At 51.0% G+C, this 24148-nt stretch overlaps 3 protein-coding genes across 5 annotated transcripts; 1 reads left to right on the top strand and 2 right to left on the bottom strand.

Annotated features, from left to right (window-relative positions):
• Positions 1-406: 406 nt before the first annotated feature.
• On the bottom strand, positions 407-8012 carry MOV10 (Mov10 RNA helicase). Its single transcript, XM_067310682.1, has 21 exons — positions 7680-8012; positions 5797-5893; positions 5566-5699; positions 5212-5450; positions 4864-5104; positions 4578-4700; positions 4242-4395; positions 3996-4150; positions 3687-3863; positions 3436-3583; positions 3202-3363; positions 3020-3123; positions 2807-2904; positions 2608-2727; positions 2263-2365; positions 2037-2160; positions 1766-1957; positions 1610-1684; positions 1392-1517; positions 1204-1292; positions 407-611 (listed from the first exon to the last, which is right to left on the bottom strand). The coding sequence occupies exons 1-21, from the start codon at positions 7811-7813 to the stop codon at positions 497-499; spliced, it is 2910 nt and encodes a 969-aa protein (XP_067166783.1). The 5' UTR covers positions 7814-8012; the 3' UTR covers positions 407-496.
• A 1079-nt stretch (positions 8013-9091) lies between these two features.
• LOC136994179 (bifunctional apoptosis regulator-like) lies at positions 9092-20110 on the top strand. Of its 2 annotated transcripts, none has more exons than XM_067310456.1 (2): positions 9092-9138; positions 18672-20110. In XM_067310456.1, the coding sequence occupies exon 2, from the start codon at positions 18714-18716 to the stop codon at positions 19941-19943; it is 1230 nt and encodes a 409-aa protein (XP_067166557.1). In that variant the 5' UTR covers positions 9092-9138; positions 18672-18713; the 3' UTR covers positions 19944-20110. The 2 variants fall into 2 exon arrangements, with proteins under 2 accessions (XP_067166557.1, XP_067166558.1); XM_067310457.1 differs by lacking the exon at positions 9092-9138 and having other exon boundaries at positions 18895-19013; positions 19285-20110.
• Positions 11253-24103, bottom strand: CAPZA1 (capping actin protein of muscle Z-line subunit alpha 1). 2 transcript variants are annotated; one of them, XM_067310459.1, is made up of 10 exons: positions 24020-24103; positions 17931-17994; positions 17623-17674; positions 16753-16816; positions 15162-15368; positions 14650-14729; positions 14123-14201; positions 13553-13624; positions 12857-12919; positions 11253-12293 (listed from the first exon to the last, which is right to left on the bottom strand). In XM_067310459.1, the coding sequence occupies exons 1-10, from the start codon at positions 24056-24058 to the stop codon at positions 12153-12155; spliced, it is 861 nt and encodes a 286-aa protein (XP_067166560.1). In that variant the 5' UTR covers positions 24059-24103; the 3' UTR covers positions 11253-12152. The 2 variants fall into 2 exon arrangements, with proteins under 2 accessions (XP_067166560.1, XP_013799037.2); XM_013943583.2 differs by lacking the exon at positions 24020-24103 and adding an exon at positions 23114-23260.
• Positions 24104-24148: the final 45 nt, after the last annotated feature.

Below are 24148 nucleotides of genomic sequence, written 5' to 3'. Positions count from 1 at the left end.
AAGGCGGCGGTTGTCTCTAAGCCTTTATTGCGGGGAAGGGAAGGCAGCGCGTGCCGCGGTGCTTGCGCCAGCTCGCGGAGCCGCCGCCGGTGCACCGGGGCAGTGCGGCTGGGCGCTCCTGCTCCGGCCTGCCGAAACCGCCTTCCGCTGTCTGCGAACGGGATGCGGCTGTCGTGGGAGCTGCGCGCCCCTTGCAGCTCCGTGCGCCGAGCGATGCCGCTCGGGGGTGCAACGTCTGCGGGTCGGCCGCAGAGCGTGGCCCCGTCCAAAACCGCTTCGTGCCGAGCACGGCGCAGCAGGGCACGGCGGGCACTCGTCTGCCCGTGCCGGGCTGGGCCAGCAGCGGCGGGGACCCCCCATGCGGGCCGCATCTGCCCGGGGCGCTGAACGCCCCCAGGGAGCGAGGCAGGGGAGAGCGGGACGTCGCTGCAGGCTGGGGCGAGCGCAGGGGTCCGGGTGCTCGCCACGCGGGTCCCGGCCCTCGCGTACCTGGTCGCTAGTTGCTCAAGCGGAGGGAGTCGAGCTCGGTGGCCAGGCCATCCTCCTCCGCGCTCTCCTCCTCGCAGGGGTAGCCCGTGTAGCCGCCCTCCTCCTTGCAGTACGCGAGAAACCTGGCAGGTGCAGAGCAATGGGCGCATGGGTGGCTGCCTGGCACGTTGCCGCTCTTGCAACGAGCACCAATGCTGTGCAATGGGCATGCAGGTGGCACCTCGGCATGTTGCTGCTTTTGCAACGAGCACCAACGCTGTGCAACGGGCATGCAGGTGGCACCTCGGCACGTTGCTGCTCTTGCAACGAGCACCAACACTGTGCAATGGGCATGCAGGTGGCACCTCGGCACATTGCTGCTCTTGCAACGAGCACCAACACTGTGCAATGGGCATGCAGGTGGCACCTTGGCACGTTGCTGCTCTTGCAACGAGCACCAACGCTGTGCAACGGGCATGCAGGTGGCACCTCGGCATGTTGCTGCTTTTGCAACGAGCACCAACGCTGTGCAACGGGCATGCAGGTGGCACCTTGGCACGTTGCCGCTCTTGCAACGAGCACCAACACTGTGCAATGTGCGCATGGGCAGCACCTCGGTGCGTTGCTGCTCTTGCAAGAAGCTCCAGCGCCGCCCTTCCCCGCCTGGCGTGCAAAGGCAGGAGAGCCCCAAACTCGCCGCAGGTGAGGGCCAGGAGGCAGCCGAGCCAGGCTTACCTGCGCCAGTGGCGGTCCTTGCTGAGGACAGCAGGGTTGCCCACCACGATGAGCAGCGCCTTGGCCCTGGTGATGGCTACGTTGAGCCTCTGCAGGAGAGAAGAACAAGAGCGAGGGCTTTACCCCGGCGGCAGCCGGCTCCCGCGGCCTCTCCGCGGGGACGCGGGCGCCCCGGGGCACCGCGGCACCTTGGGGTTCTTGAGGAAGCCCAGCTTGAAGGTCTCGTCGAGGCGGAGGTACTCGCTGCAGCTGCGCACGGTGGAGATGAGGACCACGCGCCGCTCCTGGCCCTGGAACTCCTCCACGGAGCCCACCTGGGCAGCGCGGCGGGGTGAGGCCGGGCGCCGCCGCCCGCGCGGGCCGCAGCCGCCCTGGGCCCCCCGCGCCCCCGTCCCTCCCGCCGCACCTTCAGCAGGCCGATGTCCGGCAGCTTCCGCAGGTCGGCGTCCAGGGAGGTGACGGCTTTGCGGATCTTCTCCACCTGGGCGGAGCGGTGCGTGAAGCGGAGCGGAGCGGGGAGCCCCCCCCCCCGCGCGCGCCGGCGGCTCCCGCCCGGCCCCACCTGCTTCCGGTAGGGCGAGATGACGCCGACGTCCGCGGGCGAGGCGGCGGGGCAGCCGCCCTTGCCCCCGCCCTGCAGCAGCTTCTTGAGGTAGCCGAGCAGGACCTCGATCTCGGCCGTGTTGAAGAACGAGGGGCTCCTGGCCTCCCGCTTGTCCTCCCCGGAGACGCCGTGGAAGATGATGGGGAAGCCCTGGGGGCGGAGGGAGGCGGGAGCCGGGAGTCGGGAGCTGGGAGCTGCCACGGCCCCGCGGGCGCCCGCCCGGCCTCACCTTCCGGGGCAGCTCCTGCCAGGCGCAGTAGAGGCCCCGGGTGTCGCGCGGGTGGCTGCCGCAGGCCTTCAGCTCGCTCTCGTAGAAGAGCTCGTTGGGCACCTTGAGGATGGCCGCGTGCGACCTGGCGGCGGGAGGCAGGGCTGGGCGGCGGCGGCGGTGGCGGGGGGGATGTGTCCGCCGTCCCATGCGGCCGGGACGTCCCTCGGCCCCTGCCCGTCCCCACCTGTAGTTCCACAGCAGCTTGGTGACGAAGCGCGGGTCGTACCCGCCGTCCGCCTTGGCGTAGAGGGGGTTGTGCCGCATCAGCCGCTCCAGCAGCGAGGTGCCTGCGCGTGGGGACACCGTCACTCCCGGACCCACCACCGCCACCATGGCACGTGGTGACACCATCACTCCCAGACCCACCACCACCACCATGGCATGTGATGACACCAACACTCCTGGACCACCGCTGCCACCATGGTGCATGGTGACACCATCACTCCCGGCCCCACCACCGCCATGGCACATGGTGACACCACCACCACCACCACGGCAGGTCCCAGTGCTGTCCCCCTGCCCTGCTCACCTAAGCCGTGCTCGGCGGCCAGCGGCGACCGCAGCACGGGGCCGAGCTGCTGGGGGTCCCCGGCCAGCACCAGCTGCCCCCCGCCGGGGTTGGTGTCCGGGTCCACGGCGGCGAGGATGCCTGGGCAGAGGCAGGGCTCAGCGCCGGCGTGGCGGTGGTGGCGCGCCGGGCAGCACGGGGCACACGCGGCACCACTCACCCGCCACGGCCACCACGCTCTCCGGCTCGGCCGCGTGGCCGCACTCGTCGATGAAGACGTGGGTGAAGTGTCCCGGTGGGAAGTTGGCCGACGCCAGCCTGGGGGGAGAGGGGAGCGGCGATGGCCCCGGCCGCCCCATCCCTCCCCCCTCCTCTCCCTGCGGCTCCGGGACCGCCGTGCCCTCCCGCTTGGCCCTGGTCCGGCCCCTCGCACCTGCCCGCCGTCACCAGGGTGGTGACCAGGACCCGGTACTGCGCCAGGCGCGTCCTGCTCGGGTACACGTAGCACTGCCGGTCGCCGTCCCAGTTGCAGCAGGGCTGAAAGGTGGCGTTGGGTGGGATGGCCGCCCCTCGCCGGGGGACGGGGACGGAGATGGAGACGGGGCGCAGACCTACCCGGATGTCTGCAGGCACCTCCTGGTAGCTCCTGGAGCTGGCCATGATCCTGTAGACGTGCCGGGCGGGGATGTCCTTGATGAGGCGCTGGCACAGCAGGTCCGCGGCGCTGTTGGATGGGGCGCAGGCCAAGATCCGCGAGTCCTTCAGGCACGTCCATACCTACGTGGGGAGGAGGTGACAGGTGACAGAGCCCCGTGGCCGCCGCGATGGTGCTCCGGGCTGGCCCCTTACCTGCTTGATGGCCTCCACGATGGTGACCGTCTTGCCGGTGCCGGGCGGCCCGAAGATGAGGTAGGGGGCTGGCCGGGACACCCCCGTCACGATGTGCGTCACCGCTCGGCGCTGCTCCTCGTTGTCCTGCAGCTTCTGGTCGAACCACCTGGAGGAGCAGGAGCTGGGCACGGGCAGCACCTGCGCACCCGGCCCAGCCCCAGCCCCTACGTCCCACCCCAGCGCCCCGCCGCGAGGGCACGGCAGCTCACCGAGGCTGGAAGGTGCCGTCGAAGAGGGACTGCTGGCAGGAGGAGGAGGGGAAGAGGACTCCGGCCAAGCCCCGCTGCATGGCCAGGACCACGGCCCGGTGCTGCACCTGCAGCGGCAGCCGGCTGAAGGTGAAGGTCACGTCGAACTTCAGGTTATTCACAAACTTCTTCTGCAGCCTGGGGAAGAGCGGTGTGAGCAGGGCACGAGGAGCTGGCCAGAGCGTGGTCGCCACCACCCAGCCGTCCTCCTGCCTGGCCCGCGGGGCCGCCGGGGCCCCGCGACGCCTGCTGGGGCTGGACACCACTCACTTGGAGGAGAAGCCCAGCCTGACCTTCTCCAGCTCCACGGCGTGCACGTAGCCCTTGTACTGGACAAGCGGGGAGCGGTCCCGCTCGCTGCTGAGGCTGGCGAAGAGGTGGTCACCCCGCAGCACCGACGGGCGGTTCTCGGCCACGCCGGGCACCTGCGCCGCGGAGCCGGTGTTACGCTGGGCGCCCTCCGCGCTGCCGGCCGCCCGGGCTCCCCTCCCGCCCTGGCTGCATGCCAGTACGCACGTCGAGGACCAGCAGCTCCCTGTCCTGCACCATGGTCACGTCCTGCATGTCGTAGCGCCGGATGTCCACCTCCATCTGGATCTCCTCCAGGTGCAGCAGCAGCTGGAACTTCTCCTGGTAGTTCTCGGGCTGCAGGGGGGCCGCCAGCAACGACCTGCGGGGCCAGGGCGCGGGGAGGTTGTCATGCCCAGCGTGCCGCTGAAGGGTCTGCGGGCCGGGAGCCCCCCTCGGCTTGGCCTCCCCTTCGGACGGCTCAGCCGAAGGGGCCGCGGGAGCAGGCGGGAGCAGGTGGGGCGCGCGCAGCCCGGCGAGGAGCCGCCCCGCCGTAGCACTCACTTCATCGCCGCCCAGGCGGGGTTGGCGCCGGCGCCGGGGCCGCGCACGATGGCGTCCTTGAGACTCTTGGGGTACTGGCAGGGGCTCAGCGGGATTTCCCTCTCCAGTTCGTTCTGCAGGTCGCTGGGCGGAGGAGACAGGCACGCTGCAGCGCCCGCGGGGCTCCCTCCGAGCGGCAGACGGGCACGCCGCTGCTCACCGCCCCCTCGACCCGCCGCCGCCGCCGCACGGGGACGGACGGCGCGCGATGGAGCATGGCGGCCGCCGCGGAGCCCGCAGCCCGTACCTGCCGGGGGGCGTCCCCTCCTCGGTGAGCACCGTGAGCGGCTGCCGCAGGCCGGCCTGGTAGGGCTCGTAGGGCGCCGAGGGCGCCAGCTCCTCGGCCAGGCGGCTCTGGGCGGTGGCGGAGAGGAAGCGCCCGATGCTGAAGGGCTCGCCCGGCCCCGCGCTGAACTCGAACACCAGGGTGACGAGGAAGCAGCCGTTGAGGGCGGTCAGGCACCGCACCTGGATGGGGTAGGCGCTGCCTGCAATGCAAAGAGCTGGGAGCGGCGGAGCCCGCGCATCCCGGGGACGCCTGCCGGGCCTCGGCCGCCCTCGGAAGCGCGCCGGGCGGGCGGGCGAGCGCCCTTACCCGGATGCAGCGCCAGGGCCTGGCCTTGCGTCACGCCGTGCTCGTCCGAGAAGGAGAACTCCCGCTGCGGCCGGAGCGGCCGGCACCGCAGCAGCGTCACGGGCTCCTCGCCACCGTTCTGCACCCGGATGGCGGCCGTCCGCGGCTCGCCGAGAGCCACGCGCAAGCGGATGTGCCCGTCCCCCTGGTCGTGCTCCGAGACGATCTCTATCCCGTGCTTCCCGCAGATGAACTCGGCCCTGCGGGCAGGGGGATCAGCGTCTCCCGCCGGGTCCGGCCCTGCGCGGCTCCCTCCTCGCCGCCGTGCGGGGAGGTGCGCGCGGCCCCGGGACCCGCGGGGCGCCGGGCTCCTACCTCTCCTTGGCGCGGCCTTTGGGGGCGTGCAGGCTGGAGCCGGGCTGCTGGCCCGCTGCCGATGCCGACGCCGACGGCTCTGCGTCCACTCGGGGTCTCCGGTACTGGTCCGCCACCACCACTCTCCTCTTCTCCTGCAAGGAGCATCCGCATCAGTGCAGCCGTGGCAGCAGGGCGCTCGGCGCGCGGGCGCGGGAACTGCTGCGCTGCCGGGCTCACGGCCTCCCTTACCTTCTTGAAGTGCACGGACACCTTGTGCACCTGCGCGCGGTGGGTCACCTTCAGGGCGTACAAGATGCAGGAGAAATTGGGCATTTTTGTGTCAGTCCTGTGCAGGTAAGAGGGAGAGAGCATTTCGGCGTGGGGGGGAGAGCAGAGGCTGGACTGGCAGCGCCGGGGAGCAGGGGGACGGGGTGGTGGCGAGGGGTGAAGTCGGGGGCGGCACAGGCTGCACGAGGGGTGCTCTGGCCAGTCCCCTCCGCTCCAGGGGATGAAAAAGGACTGGAGCTCTTGCACTGGTCCCACTCAGATCTTGCATCCCCGCAGGCTGCTATGGCTCACAAGCTTTTCCACCAGCTTTGGCTTGAATATTGTGGGATTAGAGGCTGGGGGGGGGGGGGGTGTCCCTTTGCAAACAGGGCTTAAGCATGGGCATGCAGTTGTCAGCACACAGTCCTGGGCAACTCCACGGTACGATGGCAAACAGCTGGTGCAGGTGCTGCAGGGGCCCCGGCCTGGCAAGCGAAGGCATTTCTGGATGCCCCACGCGAAGCTGCAGCCCTGGGCCAGGCTCCTTGGATGCCGTTCCAGCTGTGCTGTGGCAATTCCAGCTGTGCCATGGCCGTTCCAGCAGTGACGTGGCCCTTCCAACTGTGCCACAGCCATTTCAGCTGTGCCACGGCTGTTTCTGCTGTGCTGTCCCTGTTCCAGCTGTGTCATGACCGTTCCAGCTGTTGTGGCTGTTCCAGCTGTGACATGGCCCTTGCAGCTGTGCCGCAGCCATTCCAGCTGTGCCGTGGCCATTCCAGCTGTGCCGCCGAGTCCCTGCCTGGCCCCGACGGGACGTGCAGCCTCTGCACCTGCCTGTGCACAGGTGGCAGTGGGGCAGGGACGTGGCACTGTCCTCGGATGCTGGGCGGAGAAGGATGTCCCGGAGGAGCAGGGACTCCGCAGCAGGGTCGGCTCCCAGGGCTGAGCTGCACAGGGGGCGTCCGGGAGAGAAGCTGCTTTGGCAGCTCCTGGCAAAGCCCAAGCTCCGAGGTACCCACTGCGGACAGACGGCATCTCTAAAGCACCGGCTCGCCACTTCCTGAACCCGGCAGGACGGCTGCCTCCCCGCGGCGTTGCGTCCCGTGCCGCAGAGCACATCCCTGTGACCTTCTGGCTGCTTGCACCTGGACTTGGCCAATGATTAACAGCGGTGACATTGCACAGGGCCCTGCTCTGGGCCAGCACGGCTGGTGCCGCTGGGGGGGGAGCCGCGGCAAGGCAGGGGGGCTCGGAGGGCCCGTGTCCGGCAGGGACTGCTCTGCTGCTCCCTGCATCCGCAGCCCAGCAGAAGACAAGCAGCCCCACCGGCATTGCACTGTTTCCCTCGTGCCCAGAGATCGTGAAGCCCCTGGGTTTGGAGTTTAACGAGCCCAGGCGGTTCCTCGCTGCTCAGGGAGCACATGCTGCTCCATCCCACCCACCCGGTGACCAGGAAGAGCCCTGAAGGCCCAGCCTGCTCCCCTGGGGGTATCCTCATGCCCAGAGGGCCAGTCCCAGGCCTGGCTGCCCTGGTGCAGGCAATGCTGGCCAGGGACGGGGCGATGCTGGCCTGGTGGAACTGGGTGATGCTGGCTGGGAACTGGGCAATGCTGGTGGGGGACTGGGCAGTGCTGCTGGGGAGAGGCAGATGATGCTGGCTGGGACCTGAGTGATGCTGGTCAGGGATGGGGTGCTGCTGCTATGGGGAGGCAGGTGATGCTGGCTGGGGACTGGACGACACTGGTCGGGGACAGGGCGCTGCTGGTTGGGAACAGGGTGCTGCTGGTTGGGAACAGGGTGCTGCTGGCTGGGGATGGGGCGATGCTGCTGGGACCACCTGGGGGAGACCAGCCCGGGGCTCTCACCTGGCCCGAAACTCCTGGGTGTAGATGCTCCGCAGCGTGTCGCGCTGGCTCTCCTGCTCCCGGCCCGTGTCCCGCAGGAACTGCACGAACTGCTCCCCGCAGCGCCTTGCCTCCGCCACGCTGCACCGCGGCATGGCTGAGCTGTGCCGAGCCGAGCTGAGCCGGACTGGACTGAGCTGGGCTGGGCTGAGCTGGACTGAGCTGAGCTGAGCTGAGCTGAGCTGAGCCGTGCCGAGCCGGACTGGACAACTGGGCTGCGCTGAGCCAGGCTGAGCTGAGCCGAGCTGGGCTGTGCTGTGCTGGGCTGGGCTGAGCCGGGCTGGGCTGGGCTGAGCCGGGCTGGGCTGGGCTGGGCTGGGCTGAGCCGAGCCGAGCCGGGCGGCGCGGCGGGGAGAAACGAAAGCGAAAGGGGCCGCGCAGCCGGCGAGGTGCCCGCCCCGTCGGGGCCGGGCTGGGCCGGGCGGGGGCGGCCCCTGCCCACCTCGACCGCCCGTGCCCGCGCTGCCGGGAGGCTCCCGGGACCCCTGCGGCCCCTCGCCGGCCTCCAGCATCGCCCCGAGCTCCCCGGCCCGGCACCCTGGTCCCCCCCGCTCCGGGGCTCCCCATGCCCTGGGCATGAGCGCTCCTGGGCCAGCCACAGGTCCCACGTCCCAGAGTGTGAGCAGGGGGTCCCAGCTGGGGGATTCGCCTCTGACATGAACGCATGAATTGCCCCGGCTGCATGCAGAGCGGGGCTGGAGCGGGCTGGCGCGCCCCAGGGGGCTGGGGCACCTGCAGGGGTTCACACCCTCCCTGCTCTCAGGGCTACCGAAAAGTAACGGGCGCGTGCCCAAGCTGAGAAGTGTTTGCCGGGGCCTGGGAAAGCAGACTTGCCAAGTGTCAAAGTCTAGGCTAGCTGGTCACCTTGGGCCCAGAGCCACGGCACTAATTGCCCCAGGGAGAGCCACCAGGCACTGCAAGCTCAGAGCAGCTGCCAGGGCTTCTTACTGGCAGGAGAAGCGGCCCAGGTGCATTGCGTTGCTGTATCCAGTGATGAGGGATAAGAGCTCCCAGAGCTCACACCGCTGCCCTATAAATAGGGCAGCAGCAGAAAAAGCCCCTTTCCATGTTTGGCTCTGCCCCTGATTTCTTGTGCTTTAAGTCTCCAGCCTGTGCAGTGGGGAGGGTGATCTCTGACCCGCTTCTGCAAAGCAGCTCAAGGCCCTGGGATTGCTGGCGGTGCTACTTAATGCGTTGATTTTGCCTTGTCTGTAGCCAAAGGACGTTGAGGTAAGTTTGTTATTTTTACCCCTTTAGTTCCAGCGGGCTTTTCCTCTGACTGAAGCACTACTGCTGCCCTGCTGCTGTCTGGAGGAGGCTCGGCAGGCTGCGGTGGTGCACAACCCCCTTGCGGGCTGTGGGAGGCCTCTAAGCTGCTTCCAAAACAACTGCCTGCCTGTACCCTGGGCAAGGACACGCTGTGAGTGCTGAGACTTGAATAACTTGCATGTGACTTCCTCTGGAGAAGCTGCTTTTCCTTCTGAAAGATGCTGTTTGTAGTTAAAGCTGGTTCTCAGCCTTTTGAGCACAAGCTAGAAAAGCAGCAATTAACTCCAAGGCCCTTTTGCTCTTCATCAGCTCTCAGAGTGCTTTACAAAAGGAGTGAGGATCGCTGTCCTATCCAGGGGCTGTGGAAAATGGGGCATAGGTGGGAAAATAACACAGGCTTCTGAGTCCTGTTCCAGTGCTCTGTGTACTTATTTAAAGACTCTATTTTGCAACCTCTGGAGTTCATAAAATCACTTTCTCCTCAGTATATGTCATGCATTGTAGGTGGAGTCCTGGAACTTTAAGCTTTGCTCTTGCAAGCAGATAGGGGAACCCTTATCATTGTGGTCATCTGGGCAGCCCAGCGGATGTCCTTGGGGCTGGTAGGGATCCTTTCTGCAGGACTGGGATGGGAAAGCTGTGTTTCACTCAACTTCCCTGAATCAGTCAAATTACAGTGCCTCTGCACTGTAATAGAACTGGGTGCATGCTGCCTGCTTAAAAAAGGCATTGGTTTTTGTACGCCTCAGCTGAACCAGTCCAGTACATATATTGTTCTCTATCTGGCCTCAGTCTTGTGTAAAACTGCTGGTCTCAAGCAGAGAATAGCTGATGGTTTTAAAGATTAAAATGCCTTTAGGTATGTGTCACCACTTGCACTTGTGTAATGCCTTATTGGCAGCGAGCAAGCTGTGTCAAGTTTTGTTTCTCCAAGGAAGAAATAGGAGCTGAGAAGCAGCTAGGGTTGGGATCAGCTGAGTCTTTGCTGTAGCAAGGGATGATGGGGGAGAAGGGTGTAAGGAGGAAATAGGGCATGAGATGGCCCTAAAGAATGATTAGCTAAAATTCAGAGAAAGGATAAAAGGGACTGGCTTAAGGCTGGAACAAGCGCAACTAACTTGGAGCAAGGAAAGACTAGCCTTGTGCCTTAGGCTGTGCTGGAAGATAAAAGCTCTGTTGTATGCACACAGTGTTATCTTGGGCCCTGCTTCAGTTTCACATTCCTGGAATTGCTGCAGTGCTTGTCTGGATGGGACTGTGGCCATACAGACTACAGCCACTTAGGTGCTCATGCACACAGCGTTTCGTTTCTTCTAGGAGCGACAGGGAGGAAACTCTTTCCACAAACACCCAGTGGCAGAAGCACTAGCCTGAGTAGCTTTTAGCACAGCTGTGTGTAAAACTGACCAGGACAAGTCTTGCTTTGTCCAATGCACCCAACATAGGATTTATCCAGCAGTTAGTGTTTAACAGCTCAAGGAAAAGTAAGAAGCTATGTAGGTGCTACAATAAGATATAAATCATTAGTGAAATAACCTTATCTGCTATTTTTTCCTAGGGTCAAGTGTGACATGATTGGCGCCATGTGACTATTTTTCTTTTAACTTAAGTTTAACTTTGCAAGCAATACCATTTCAGTTTTCAGGCTACTTAAAAAAATCACCTGCAGTTTTACCTTGATTAGGAATTTACAGAAGTGAGACCATAAAAGGACAGACACAAATGGCTTTAAAACAAAGACCGGTGTATTTATACTAGACTATTTGATACACAGGATGCCTGTAGGATGAATGGTCAGTCTTAACAGCAAATACAAATATATTTTATTCGGACAAAATTTCTCACACAGGGTAGAACACTGACACACTTATATTGTGGTATTACTGTGCAAAACCTAAAGTGTAATGCACAAGCAGTCCCACCCTTATCTTCCCAACCCCCTTCCTTGTGTATGTAAAAATAGGAAGACACCAGACAATTTAAAAAACAACCTGCAAAAAGGCCAAGTGAGAAACAAGTGTAAACAAAGCAAAGTCAATTAACTACAGGGGCTTCATTTTACAGTGAATCCATGTTCTGAGTTCTGACTGAGAAAGTATCCACATGCCCCTCCAACCTCCCATTAAAAGAAGCTGCTTGGGGCTGCTGCTTTTGATTTTACAGAAAAACAAAGTAACATAGAGCAAGCTTTTAGAGATCACTGAAGAGATTAAGCCCAACATCCCCATTAAGTGTAAGAAGAAACTGGCCACAATAGAGACAAAATGGAAAGGTTTTTTCTCTCACTTTGGTGCAAGTTTATTTATCATTTTGTACACTATCCATTCATACACCTGTGATACAAATTCTAGGAACCTGCCACAAAGCATTAAAGCAAAACATACCTATTATTCTGTAGACATTTGCATTTTTAATCTCCATCCAGACTAAAGGGATCAGCAGTGATCCATCCAACAAAAAACTTAGTTCTATAAAAATGCAGATGTCTGACAACCGTACATACATGAGGGAAGGGATAGCAAAAACATTCACTTACAGGGAACATGGCTCAAATCTTCAGATAAAAAAAAAAAAAGCTACATCCCTGGAAGAGCTGGTTGTGTAAGGATTTCTGTAGGGGATCTTGTAAACTCATTTCATATAGTAAAATCTAAGCCTACAGGCTTTTTGCTTTGTGGAGGTCAGTAGTAAGGATACATGGGAGAACTTACTGTCTTTTGCATTTGTTATATCTTGCAGCATAGCGCCTTGAGCTGTTGGCAGATTTGACAAACTTACTGGAGTACCTGGAGTGCTGTATGTGGGTGAAGGGAATACTCTACACCCTCAGCTGTATTTATTATAGGGCTTTTGCAGCTAGGAAGTTTTCCAACTGGTACAATTATAGTGATTGAAAACAGCTATATTTCTGAACCATGAATGTGGCTTAATTAAAATGACCTACCAGTAAATGCAGTCACAATAGGAAGTTTATATGGCAGGGAACACAAAACACAAAGACAATGCTATTCATTCCACGGTTCTCTCTGAGGCTAGAAAACCTGTTAACTTTGAAAGCCCTAGAAAAATGCTGCACTGATTTAGAAACCATCTACTTGGCATAAGATCACATTTCTTTTTGTGTTCTTTTTGCACACAAACATTTCATATCTCACAATTTCTGCATTAAGCATTCTGCATTTCTTTGCCAATTTTGTAGCTGAGGATTTTGTTCCAGTCGATCTTGGTGCGGGTGACAGGTAACTGCCGGCGTAAGGCTTTGAATGTGGTGTCTGACATAGTCTGGTAGTTTTCACTGATTGCTGTCTGTAATGGCAAGTGGGTTCAGTTATAGTAGTAACAGAATACTCTGAAAAAGCATGACTCGATGTTAAAGCCACAGAGCCCTTTCTGTAAGGGAAATGCACACTACCAACTAATTAATAATGCAAAGTCACCAGTGTGCGTGCACAAGAAAGGGTTTCTGTTAAACTCTTCTGTGAATGTAGCAGTTCCTCCTTAGGTGTCTAACTGACTTATTTGCATCAAATCTCCTTCTTGCACACAGGCTGGGACAATGTAAAAAGCTCAGATTTTCTTGTATTTTTCAGCTGTGACAGGAAAGTATTTAGACTTGCCCACACCCCTTCCATGCTTGCTCCAGACAGCATTTGTAATGCTTTAAAATAACTATATGGCAAGCTTTTATTAGCAATGTATAGCTTCAATACTATACTCTGTCAACAAATACAACTGCTCTTTCCTAAGTAATTCTTACAGTCAACACAATATTAAGTTAGAAACAGAATTAGTAGTCATGTTTCTGTTAATTGTAAATGGACATTGATATGATTCCATTACACTTATTTTTTTACAATGTCTGATCTTACCTGGTACTCATTTTCTGCATTTTCTATTATCTTAATAAATTCCTTAGCTGTCTGGACATCATTCTACAGAGCAAAGGGGAAAAAATATATTTTTATATGTAAAAACATAAGTTACTCAATATAGTTCTCAAATGACAGGCTGTGTACACATGAAGTGGACAATATCAGCAGCTTTCACCTCCTGTTTGTAGCAGGGTTCCTTTTAGTTATTATGGACATGACTCAGTGGGGTGCAAGACAGAAGTATGTATTAGCTAGAATTTATACCCCAAACTGAAACAGGGCTGCACCCTAGTGTGAGCAAAAGGAAAGTAGACCTTCACTGATACAGATTAGGGATTTTGTGACTATTGCTCCCTCTACTGTCACTATAAGACTAATTACACTCTCAGTGCACTGTTCATACTGTTTTTCCTTTGCACGTAGATGGAAAGGCATATTCTGTTCCTCCTTACCGACATTTCCAGGATAAGCTGACCAATGGCAAATGAACATTTAACACAGTCTAATTTTAAGCAAGAGGAACCTGTTTCCCATGTGACTCTGAACACTAAAGCTACACAGACTACTCGCCCTAAAATTACATTAGTTTTCTTAAAGAGTCAAGAGAGTGTAGTCATAGAAGTGTACATTTGGTGAGATGTTAAGAAAAAATAGTTGCTTTACTATAAAAAAAAAATCTTGTATCATACTTACTGAAACCTGTACAGAGTCCTGGATATCTTTATGACTAACCAATTGAACATTACCATCTTCATAATAATGAACCTGAACAAAGACAGGCAAATACAGGTTATCATTAACACTCATTTTATAAACCCTAGAGCCCCCAATTGCTACCAGAATGGCACAACAACATTGTTGTGCCAGTCTTCTCTGCTTACGTGGAGACTAAAAGCAGGATGGATTTTCTAAAAGGTTTCATTCTTTGTCAAGCCTGTTCAAGATTATGTTAATGCAGTAAACGCCTAGAGTTGAAATAAGAGCAATTAAAAGAATTCATGGTATAGTTTTTAGCCCTATAAAGTGAAGCAGACTTGGAGGCATATAGGGTAATGCTACACATTAAACCACAGGCCAGATTTTAGGCAATGTTTAAAACGCTAAAGTTTTAAGAATTAACTTCTTGATTTGTATAGTTTAATAGCATCTTGGTTCTAAAAGGACATCTTTGCTGTGTTTCAGCATCTCATTTTTGAGTCAAACATCAATATAAGAGAAGCAGCCATGCAGCTTCTCTAGTTATTGCCAGGCAGTGTAACTCACCTGGATCTTGAGCACAGCAGCCACCTGAGCTGTTGGTGGTGTGATGGTAAACTTCCATTCTGATCTCCAACGACCATTCCTAAAAACAACCACACCATGAAGCCTGTATTTACAATAAGCTCTAACAACAAAAAGAGCCAAATCAACAAGAGCATGTTGTTTCTGTTGTCTTCCTATTGCTTTGTGATCAACATTAAAGTGCCTTATAGGGCACTGAATTCCATTCCTGAGGCACAGTTTAAAACAATGAAGCTTCATGCTGGCTCTGGTGCACTTGTGCTCAGGAACATGTAAGGGGAAAACTATCCAGCTCTGCTAATGCTTTTCTCTCTGGATAGGTCATTAAGCTATACTGGAGCCTTTAGGAAAGTGCCAAGGGGCCTGCATGGAAAATGGACCACAAGAAGTAGAATTGATTGGGAAGCCCAAGACCACTTGGCTTTCAGACTGTCAGAGCCAGACGGAGGAAGAATTTGTGTTTAAGGTCTAGGAAACGAAGAAAATACAGTATGTTTAAATAGTCTTACCAAAAGTTTTTGGGCTGGAACTGGTGGCTCTCAATACAGGCAATAATTGTCTGCTGACCATCTATAGATTTACCATAAACCTGTATTTAGAAAAAGTTAAAACAGGTTCTGTAATACACACCACAAGAGCTGAGGAAAGCTATTTTCTGTTCTTGACAGCATTGTGGAGGCTTGGTGTTGTGCTATGTCATTGGGCATGCATACCACTAGCTAACTTGCCCAACACTTCTACTTGCATGTATGTGCAAATTATGCCTCCTCTTCCTTAACTGCAGATATTAAAGTGCAGTGCAGTCATGCCTATGAGCAAATAAGGTCTAATAAGCCTTTACCACTGTGTGTGTATCAATATATTTGCACCCTTTTTGGAACTCATTGTTCCAAAATTAGGAAAAACAATACAGACACTAATGAAGGTGGACCATTTAAACAGCACCGCTCAGTACAAAGTCCCTTTAAGGTACTGATTGACAGGAAGCAAAGTTTTCAATGAAACAAGATGGATACTCAACAGTACAGAAGCCATTGGGGTAATGATCTTTCACATATGCTCTCAATGCAATGTCACAGGCATCTCTCCATGGTTTTAAAGCTGCTTCTGTGTCCTCAGGCTGGGGGTCACTCGCTTCTTTCCTTAAATGATCAAACTTGAAGGAAAGTTTGTTTCTTGGGTCTAAAAATCTGCCATTGCCCAGATCGCCATGTTCTGTGATTAAGACCTGGAAAATAAGAGTGGAAATTAAGAAGTTCTTATGCTGCTATAAATGTGGTGTTTTGGGTTTCTCCCTGACTAATGGATTATTGTCTCAATGGATTATTTCATTGAGCTCTAACATCTTGTAAAGAAACAAGGACCTTCAGCAGTAATCTCAATTAAGGACAGAATAATTGTGGTGAAACTGTAGGTAAACTCTGGCTCTTCACAGTAATATTGCACTTAGTCTTCTGTTCCAGAACTGGCTGTATTACAGCAGTGTTGTATATATTTAGCTTAAAGTTACAATACAAACAGGTGTTTCTGTTTTAAAAAAGTTATGTCTTGCCCTGTTCCTTCCACATTTCTAGAGGAAATGAAGAATCTTTTCTGGGATTTACCATTTACTGTAGTGTTCTATGTTGCAACAGCTTTCCTTCCAGTCAAGAGGATATGTAGATGTGGCTACTTCTAATATACACAAGCTAGAGCACACAGAGCAGAGCAGCACAATACATTCCATCTTTGCCTTGCTCACAAGATTTCTCTGGCTTCCCAAACATACATATATATATATATATTTTTTTTTTTTTTTCCTCCCCCTTGCAGGCTGTAGAACAACTTTCTCTTGTCAAAGTTATTTCTATGGACAGACCTCTTGTAATATCTGCCTCCTTTGAACATATCTGGGATGCTAGTAAAAGCTAGGTCAGTACTGGGCTCAGAGGATAGAACAGATGGCCAAGCCAGCTTTCCAACCTCTGTAGGACTTGCTGTCAAAAACTAGGTGCTTTTAATCCCTGTAACATGTCATACTTCTGTGTGTAGTCATCAAGAGGTTAAAGAAAAGCCTGGGCCATTCTGGAAAGACAGTTCTCCAGCTTGTCTCTTAATAAGAGACATTATAAAGGGAAATCAAAAACAGTTTTATTGGTGTAGATTGGATAGTATTAGATTGCTATAATCAAAGATGCAACTGGTTTAGGGTAACTGGGGATGGTTAAAAATGAAGACAAGGGACAAACACTATTAAGAATTCACTACTGATTTCAGTAGAAACTGTGAGCATGCAGTAACATAAGGAGTTGTAAATGAGCTTTAAATGAACAGCAGTCTTTAATCATTCAAACTCTAACTAGAATCTCAATGACTTCAGCATCCTTTACTTAAGGAACAATAAATTAGAGTTACCAGTTAGTAACAGACATAGCTTTAAGGGAACAATTCACCTATATCTCTTCTATAAGGACAAAAATTTGGTAATATAAGGATGTGGGGGGAGGGAGGAGAGATGACTAGCTTCATCCTACCCACAACTTACAAGATCTTTAGGCAACAAAATATTTATTACTTTTGTACAGTGCAGTAATACAAACCCCTAGAGTGTACAAAAACCAAACCTTTCATACCTGATCATCATACCCTTCTATCTTCACCGGAGTGAACTGATCCATGTTATACTGTGCAAACGCACTGTTAAGAATTGAAAGAACATGAGTTGTAACTGTACACAGTTATTTTTCACTCAGGAATAAGTATATAGTGAGACTTAAGCTACAGAAAAAATGTCCAATTTAATAATTTTGCAGACGATACACACTAGAACTCTTACAAGATTTTTCAAATTTTTTATTAGTGATAGCTATAAAAACTCAAGTCTAAAGGTTTATTTAGCAATGACCAGGAAAACAGTTCAGAAGCAGAACTGTGCCTAAGGGAATATGAGCAGGCCAAGGCAAAACAGGAGCACACAAGCTACAATTTAGTAGCACGGTAAAAAAATGAGTTGACTAATTTATGACAATTTTCTGTTGTAAAAACCTGCTGACTGACATGTTGCAGCTCAAAGCAAACCCTGGCATCAAAAAGCTTGTATGCATAACCTTTAGGTGCCTTCTGATGAGACTAAGCAAGTTAAGATATTTTGAAAGCATTTTTTGAGGGTAGTTCTTAAAAACAAAACAAAAAACCTCTGGCTAAGGATTGCTCAGTATTTCAGGCTTCACAGATCATGCTTCACCAAGATCAGACTTCTCTGCTCCAGTTAAAACTGACAGGAAGGCACTCTGCTAAAACATTTATATGGCCTCTACAGCAGGAATTCCAATTTCGGCCTTTTTAAAAGAATCTGCCACGTTTTTCATTATATTTTGTTGAGGGAGAAGTTACAGTAGATTTTTCTCAACACCACAAATGACTTAATCACAGAATGATGAGTATAAGAAAAAATATGTGTTTAAGATGCTAATTTGACATGTATTTGAAACAATAGTACTTACTGTGCTGCTCCTTCCCTGAGAAGATTGTCATTGCTAAGCAATAACCTGACATCTGGAGAAAAGAAAATGTCCAGATTATTTGAATTTTTTGATCAAAAGTTTCTCTTGCATTTCATCTTTAGCTGTACAAATACAACCATTAAAATGATTAAATCATTTTGTTAAGCATATGTAGTCATAGAATGACAGTATACTTTCCCTCATTTGTATTTGCTGGCCTTAAAAGGAGCATATGACATGGCTATAAACTTTCATAACAACTGAAACATGAAGAAAACCCAACAGATCATTCTTCTTTGTTTACTTACCATTGAATACTTCATTAAATTCTCCAGGGGGTGCATGAGTGATGAATTTTGCGGCTATGCGCACCTACAATAAAGCAGAAGAGTAATTAACAAACTTGAGAGAAAAGACCAGTTACAACTGGTAACAACAGCTACAACCTACATTGAAGCAATTCACTAATAAAACCAACTCGGACAGTAAGAGGGAATGTTAGATTTAGGGAAAGATTGAGGCATGCACTCTCAAATGAGAACAGTCTCATACAAGACCAGATTTTCTTCAGTGCTGCTGAGCAGAACAACTCTAAATATACTCAGCAAGAAGTGCAAACTTAACATGGGCACCTGTGAAAATGTGAACTGTTCAACCTGCACAGTACTATATATTTTTTTAATAACATGAATGCTGGCTAGCTACTTGGTGACATTACTAAACAGTGGCTTTTTTCAATCCCTGTTAGTAAGCAGAAACCCATGTCAAGACACATAAAGAATAAGAAGTTAGTGTGGTAAATCACACTGTAACTAGATGGCAGCATACAGCACAACCAGGTAGCTAAGGAGTGTCTAACACACATTGTGAGAGTCATTGATTCCCTGTGATGCAACTCATTTGATGCTGATGACTGGCTGAAGGAGATGCTACTGACTAGCAGCAAACAGCGTGTGAAGACTGAGAGGTTGATCCCTCTAGAGACAGAACAGTAAATCAATTATATCAACTACCACGGGACTGCTTTCTGAGTTAATTATGTTTCACAGCCTTTGAAAAGACAGTGATGTATTCAGAGTGCAGAGGGCAGTATGGAGATGCAAAGGAAAAAGATGGAAACTGACAGAAATGTGGAAGGTGACGGAAAGCTCCAAAAAGAATCTGACAAGTCAACAGAAACGGACAGTGTCTCAAAAAGAAACCTGCAAGTGTCAGGAGATGATTTTCCTTGCTCCTCTTGTAGTGCAGTCCTGGTCACTTCTAACACCCTGAGCAGTGGAGACAACACCTGCCAGCCATGCCTAAGCTTATGGAGGATGAACTCTGAGGCAAATCGCACTCTGGAATGCAGACCATCAGAACCCGGACAGGAACCGGGAGATCCTTTACAGGTTAGTCCTATGCTCCACCAAGCTATGGAAACTTCATCTCCCAATAACACTGTAGAAAGAGGCATGGCTAGGAAGAGAAGTGATACAGCCCATAATGTCTTTCATAAGCATGGGAATGGTCAGAAAGTTAGCCAGCAGTGGGGCTGGCTATTCTTGGGGATTTTGACCTCTCTAGTTACTGTAAGTAATATTCTATGTATTCATCTATGGATCAAGAACAAACACCCAGTGCAAGATCCTCTTGTTCATCTGAAGTCTCTTTGTCCTGCAGAGAGCACAAGCTACAGCCTAGCTAACAGTAGCCATAAAGAAACTTTTCTGATGGAATTAAAGAATCTGCAACTGGAAAAGCAACATTACAGTCCTTGGGAATACAAGACTGCAAAACCCAAGCCAACACTGTTCTTGCTGCATGCATTAAGCACCTCTCCAAGACTCGGAATATTGTATATATACTATTTTGATTACACAGAAACATTTCTGCCTTTTATCCACACAGTATGTCCTGTGCAAGAACATGGAGTGGATGTACACAAGAAACTTTCAGACCTTAAACCTCCTACTTGGAAGCAATGGAGAAGACTTCTGTTTAAGCTCACCTTGGCTTATCAATTAGTTGCTGAATTTGCCTGGAGCTGGCTAGGGATTCATTACTGGACATCATGGTTTCTTGTTATCAATGCCATGTTACTCTCTCTTCTAGAACTACTGTCCATTTGGAATCTCTGGTCAAGAAAAGAATTGCAAACTATTCCATGCAGAGCATGCAAGCATTTCTGGCATGTGTCCACTCAAGGATTACTCGGTGCCATTCTGTGGCATTTTATTCCTTCGTTTATCTGGAAGTACGCATTTTATTGGAAATTGTACTGTAGTCCAGTCATAAACTTTCACAAAATAGTGAAAGAACTAAGGAATTTGGATCTGTAAGTAATGCAATAAATATCTGAGAAGGCCAACTGTAAGGAAAATACCTAAATGTTTGTGAACTCTGAAGCTGGAACAAGAAAACCCATTCTCTTTTAAAAGAGAATAAAAATGTACTGTGTTCTAAAATCCAATACATGTTTTGTGTTATTAGAATTCAGGTGCTCTAGGTATTGATTCTATTCAAACTATTAATACTAAATAAAGGGTTATGGTTTTGGTAATCAAGTCTTTTATGGCTTTTACAGTACCTAAGGGAATAAAATCCTCCTGGACAAGACTTTGGAGACAGGATATGTCACAAAATTAAACCTCACTTAGAATGATACAAAATGTGCTTGCTCCTCTGTCTTCCAGGTTTTAATTAAAAATAGTTGTTTGATTTGTCTCATCACAATTTAAAAAGCAAGCTATGAAAGGAAGTATACATCTTTCCAAGCAAAAGGTATACTGGCTTATTCCAATAGTATCAAATAGCAACTCTTAGCTGGATTGAGCTTCAGATAAAAATAGATCATTTTCCAAATTAGCACCTATTTTAAAAAAATGTATGTATATCCTTTATGCCTTAAAAATGCGATATAAGTGAATGATAAACTAAAAAGGCAGTAGTTAGTGCAGTTGATGAGTTATGAAATGTCAGACCATTTTCTCTGGATTTTCTGCTTTTAGATAAGCTTGGTAAGTATACAGCAATGCTAAAAATGTAGCGCTCAGAGTTTGAAAAATGTGTACTAATTAGTTATTTAAATAGTGACATTGTTTCCATAGTCTTGTTAAATTTCACTATCAGAAGCTTAGATGGTGACTAAGATAACGTAGTAGTAATTAAGAGGGACACTGCTACTTTATATCATTTGTGGTCTTTGCTGAGAGCCAGCCCTAAATGGTTGGAAGATCTATCAAATGAGAACGTGCTTTTCTAAGCAAGTGTAAGCACTAGTACAGGCATATCAGACTCAGTATTAAAGCCTTTACAAATACAGTACTTGGAGCTCATGTACCATTTCATACCAAGATCCATTTCAATGGGAGGATTGCACTAGAATACATTCTGCAAATTAACTCCCAGCTGAGCAGACTCCCTTTTACAAGGTGCTTGAATCAACATACGGACAAATTAAGACCCCCAAAAGCCATAAAACTTACAATCTCTATGCAACAATGTTGTGGCTGCAGAATAGTTCTGTATATGGAATCCTCATAAAGGAGACTACTCTTTTAATAGATTGACTTTTAGGTCAACAGTTTGATTGAAACACCCTCTTAAAATCTTGCAGAGTAGATTTCTACAGTCTTCCAGAAATGCTTCCGCCTTGGGAAGATGAGTAAAATTAAATCAACACAGGAAGGGCTCCATATTTCAAACAAACATCACAAAAACATCCATGAACAAAGCAAACACTGCAAGTGAAAGTTGGTCACTTCTATAAAGTATTGCTAGACCTGCCTCTCTTTTGGAGCAATAAAATACAATGCATTTAAGTCAAACTACCACAGTCAAGAGTGGAGTGTGGGACACAGACTGTATGGAGTAAAGTGATTAATGTCAAGCATTTGAATTGTTGTTCCTTACTATTTTCAGAGTTGATTTGTTTCAAAGTGGTGTCAGCACACTGGCAGGATGTTCACTTGCAGAAGCATGAAAAGACTTTCTGCAAGCTGACCTATTTCCTGGCTCCTCGTTACCATTTTGGGTAGCTCTGCAGTATAGCAAAATGCAGCTAGCAAAAAGTAGCTTCCTTTTTCTAAAATGGGGAAAGTATCTAACAGGGAAGCTACTCAGTCATTAGTTCAAGCCAGCAAAATGGCAGCAGAAGCAACTTACATGCAATAAGATGCATTCCAGTAGGCCTTGAACTAGCATGTATCCTTAGCCTACCTAAAATATGCCTACAGAGACTAAAGAACTGATGCTTGTGGAAGGGAAGAACAACAATTCATTTTGTTGTTTTTGATTGTTGGTTTCTTTGCTTTTTCTTAAAGTACTGGCAAACTCAGACTTAAAGGAAATGTAAAACAGTTGTAGACTTGTCTGAATGATTATCAAATGGATACTAGAAAAATCTTTGCAAGTCTTTTTTCAGAATCCTGCCTGGAGAGTATCTCTTTCTATCTGTGCTGAGCTTGGAACTACTTTAAATTCACACAAGGTTGCCTCAGCACGGACATGAAATAGAACATAGGCTCCCGTTTCAAGCAAAATCCCATCTGTTCTGCCAAATAAAGTCCTTGGGCACATATAGTTCTGCGGGCCTTTTCCTGAAGAAGGACAAGTCTTCCCATAAGTAGCTTTGAAAGAATTGTAGATTTCAAGTGAATGCAAGGGGAGGAGGGGAAAGAAAGGCCTAGTGATCCCAGGTTCTTGCAGCACAGACTCTCATTCTCAGACTAAATTAACTAGGTTAAAAGCACAGTTTAGACGTAGCCTACAAACAGGGACTCCAGTTCTACTTCTAGCTCTGTTAATGACTTGCCACATTACCAAAGGCAACTTATTTCATCTCCATCTCATTCTCAAAATCTGTACCAGCATAACCCCCAGCATGGTAAAGCTTTACTTTTGTTTTAATTTTCACATCAAATGCAATGATGACTACAATTTCAGTAGTTGGAACTGGAATGAAATTCAGCCAAATGACAACAGATAAAATATACATTTTATACAGCATTGAATAAACTTCAGTTATGTGCTAAAGACCAAAGGAATTCTGTTCTGCAATATCTATTTTGAACAGTGCTCATGTGCTCTTAACTAACATTTTGAGTCTAACTACAGCTTTCAAACTTCTTGGATTGTATCACAAGAATATGCTAAGCTAAATCTTCAGTTACTTAGTTAATACAGACTAAGCTACAAAAATTGATTAAAAATTGGATCATGCAGCACGATGGCTACCATAAATGTTATTCCTTGCCTTCTGTGAACATTGAGGTCTCTCCAGTGAAAAGCAAGACTGATGAATTGATTTCTGCAGTAACTTGGCTAAGGTAGTCTCTTATTTTACAATGAAACACACCAGGAACACTTGCCTGGCCAGCTGAAGATGAATAATTAGTAGCTTAAGGACAGCAAAAATATTTTCAGAAAAAATATAACTCCTGTACCATATTAGTTTTGTTTTAAGGTGATCAGGTACATAACCATAGCATGGACCTAGTTCCATACTTACAGGAATATTAATGGAGGAATTGCACTGTGAGACTCTATGTGGTTCCTTCATGAGAAACGTCACTACAGTGAAGCTGAAATTGGCAGTTTGAGAGGCAAATGAAAGCAGACTCCAGGCTCGCATGATCCTTGAAGACCTATGAGCCTTGATGAGCTGCTTCAGAATATTAAGAAAGCAAAAGCTATATATATTTTTGTGATTTAAGGAAGAGTAACTTCAAAATTTTTTGTTAACTATCACTTGTACACATCTTGTGTCTACGGATGTACAGAAAAGTCTGTCCCTTCCTTTGTTACGTAAGCCCTAGTGCTGCCTGTAAGACTGGGATTCTTCCCTATTCCTATGCAAGATGAATAATCTGTTTGTTTCTCCAGTTTCTAAAATAATGTTTCCGTATTTATTCCTGCTTAGTCCCCACAATCCGGTACAATTTTTACAATCCACAGCAAAGTAAATAGCAGCAACTGGGACAAGCAAAAAACCAGAAAACGCGTTTTGAAGGTCCTCATGATTTGGAGCTGAGCAGACTTCTCGACGTGTCTTTAAAGGGCTGCTAACTTTATTGATCCAGCAGAAGCAAAGGAAGCCGAAGAGCGGCGGATATCGTTTTTACGCACAAAACCACGGAGAGACACCTTAGCTAGGGCTAAGCAATAAGGTGTCGTGTTGAAAAATGAGCGCTTTATCCTTATTTGGATGGCTCAGCGCCAGCGCGCGGGCCGCCCTGCGGCGCTCCCGGCCCCAGGGACGGAGGGGGCGGCCGGGCCGGGCTGAGCCGGGCCCACCGCGCACCGGCGCCCCCGCCCCGCCCCGCCCCACCAGCCGCCCTCCCTCCCGGCGGTGCCGCCCGGCGGGAAGGCTGCAGGGGCACCGCCGGTCAGGGCGGCGCGGCGCGCCCGTCCCTACCTTCTCCTCGTCCGACACCCGCTCCTCGAAGTCGGCCATTTTGGCAGCTCTGGGACCGGCCCGGCCCCGCGCGCAGCATGCCGGGAGCGGCGCGCAGCGGCGGCGGCGGCGCTGCCGGGGCTGGGCCGG

This window comes from Apteryx mantelli, chromosome 25 (assembly GCF_036417845.1).
Source record: "Apteryx mantelli isolate bAptMan1 chromosome 25, bAptMan1.hap1, whole genome shotgun sequence".
NCBI classification, from domain to species: domain Eukaryota; kingdom Metazoa; phylum Chordata; class Aves; order Apterygiformes; family Apterygidae; genus Apteryx; species Apteryx mantelli.
Note: the sequence above shows the minus strand (reverse complement) of the source record. Positions and strands in the feature narration are given on the sequence as shown.

Bases quoted from the DNA above. Each gene is read 5' to 3' on its own strand.
- MOV10 (XM_067310682.1), bottom strand. From the start codon at position 7,813: ATGCCGCGGTGCAGCGTGGCGGAGGCAAGGCGCTGCGGGGAGCAGTTC. The intron at 4,396-4,577 runs GTGAGTGCTACG...CTGGCCCCGCAG, and splicing joins CCCGCCTGGGCGGCGATGAA to GTCGTTGCTGGCGGCCCCCC. The intron at 3,124-3,201 runs GTAGGTCTGCGC...GCCACCTTTCAG, and splicing joins AGGTGCCTGCAGACATCCGG to CCCTGCTGCAACTGGGACGG.
- LOC136994179 (XM_067310456.1), top strand. From the start codon at position 18,714: ATGGAGATGCAAAGGAAAAAGATGGAAACTGACAGAAATGTGGAAGGT.
- CAPZA1 (XM_013943583.2), bottom strand. From the start codon at position 23,236: ATGCGAGCCTGGAGTCTGCTTTCATTTGCCTCTCAAACTGCCAATTTC. The intron at 13,625-14,122 runs GTGAGTTACACT...GTCTTTGTTCAG, and splicing joins CTGCTGTGCTCAAGATCCAG to GTTCATTATTATGAAGATGG. The intron at 12,294-12,856 runs GTAAGATCAGAC...TTGCCATTACAG, and splicing joins ATGCAGAAAATGAGTACCAG to ACAGCAATCAGTGAAAACTA.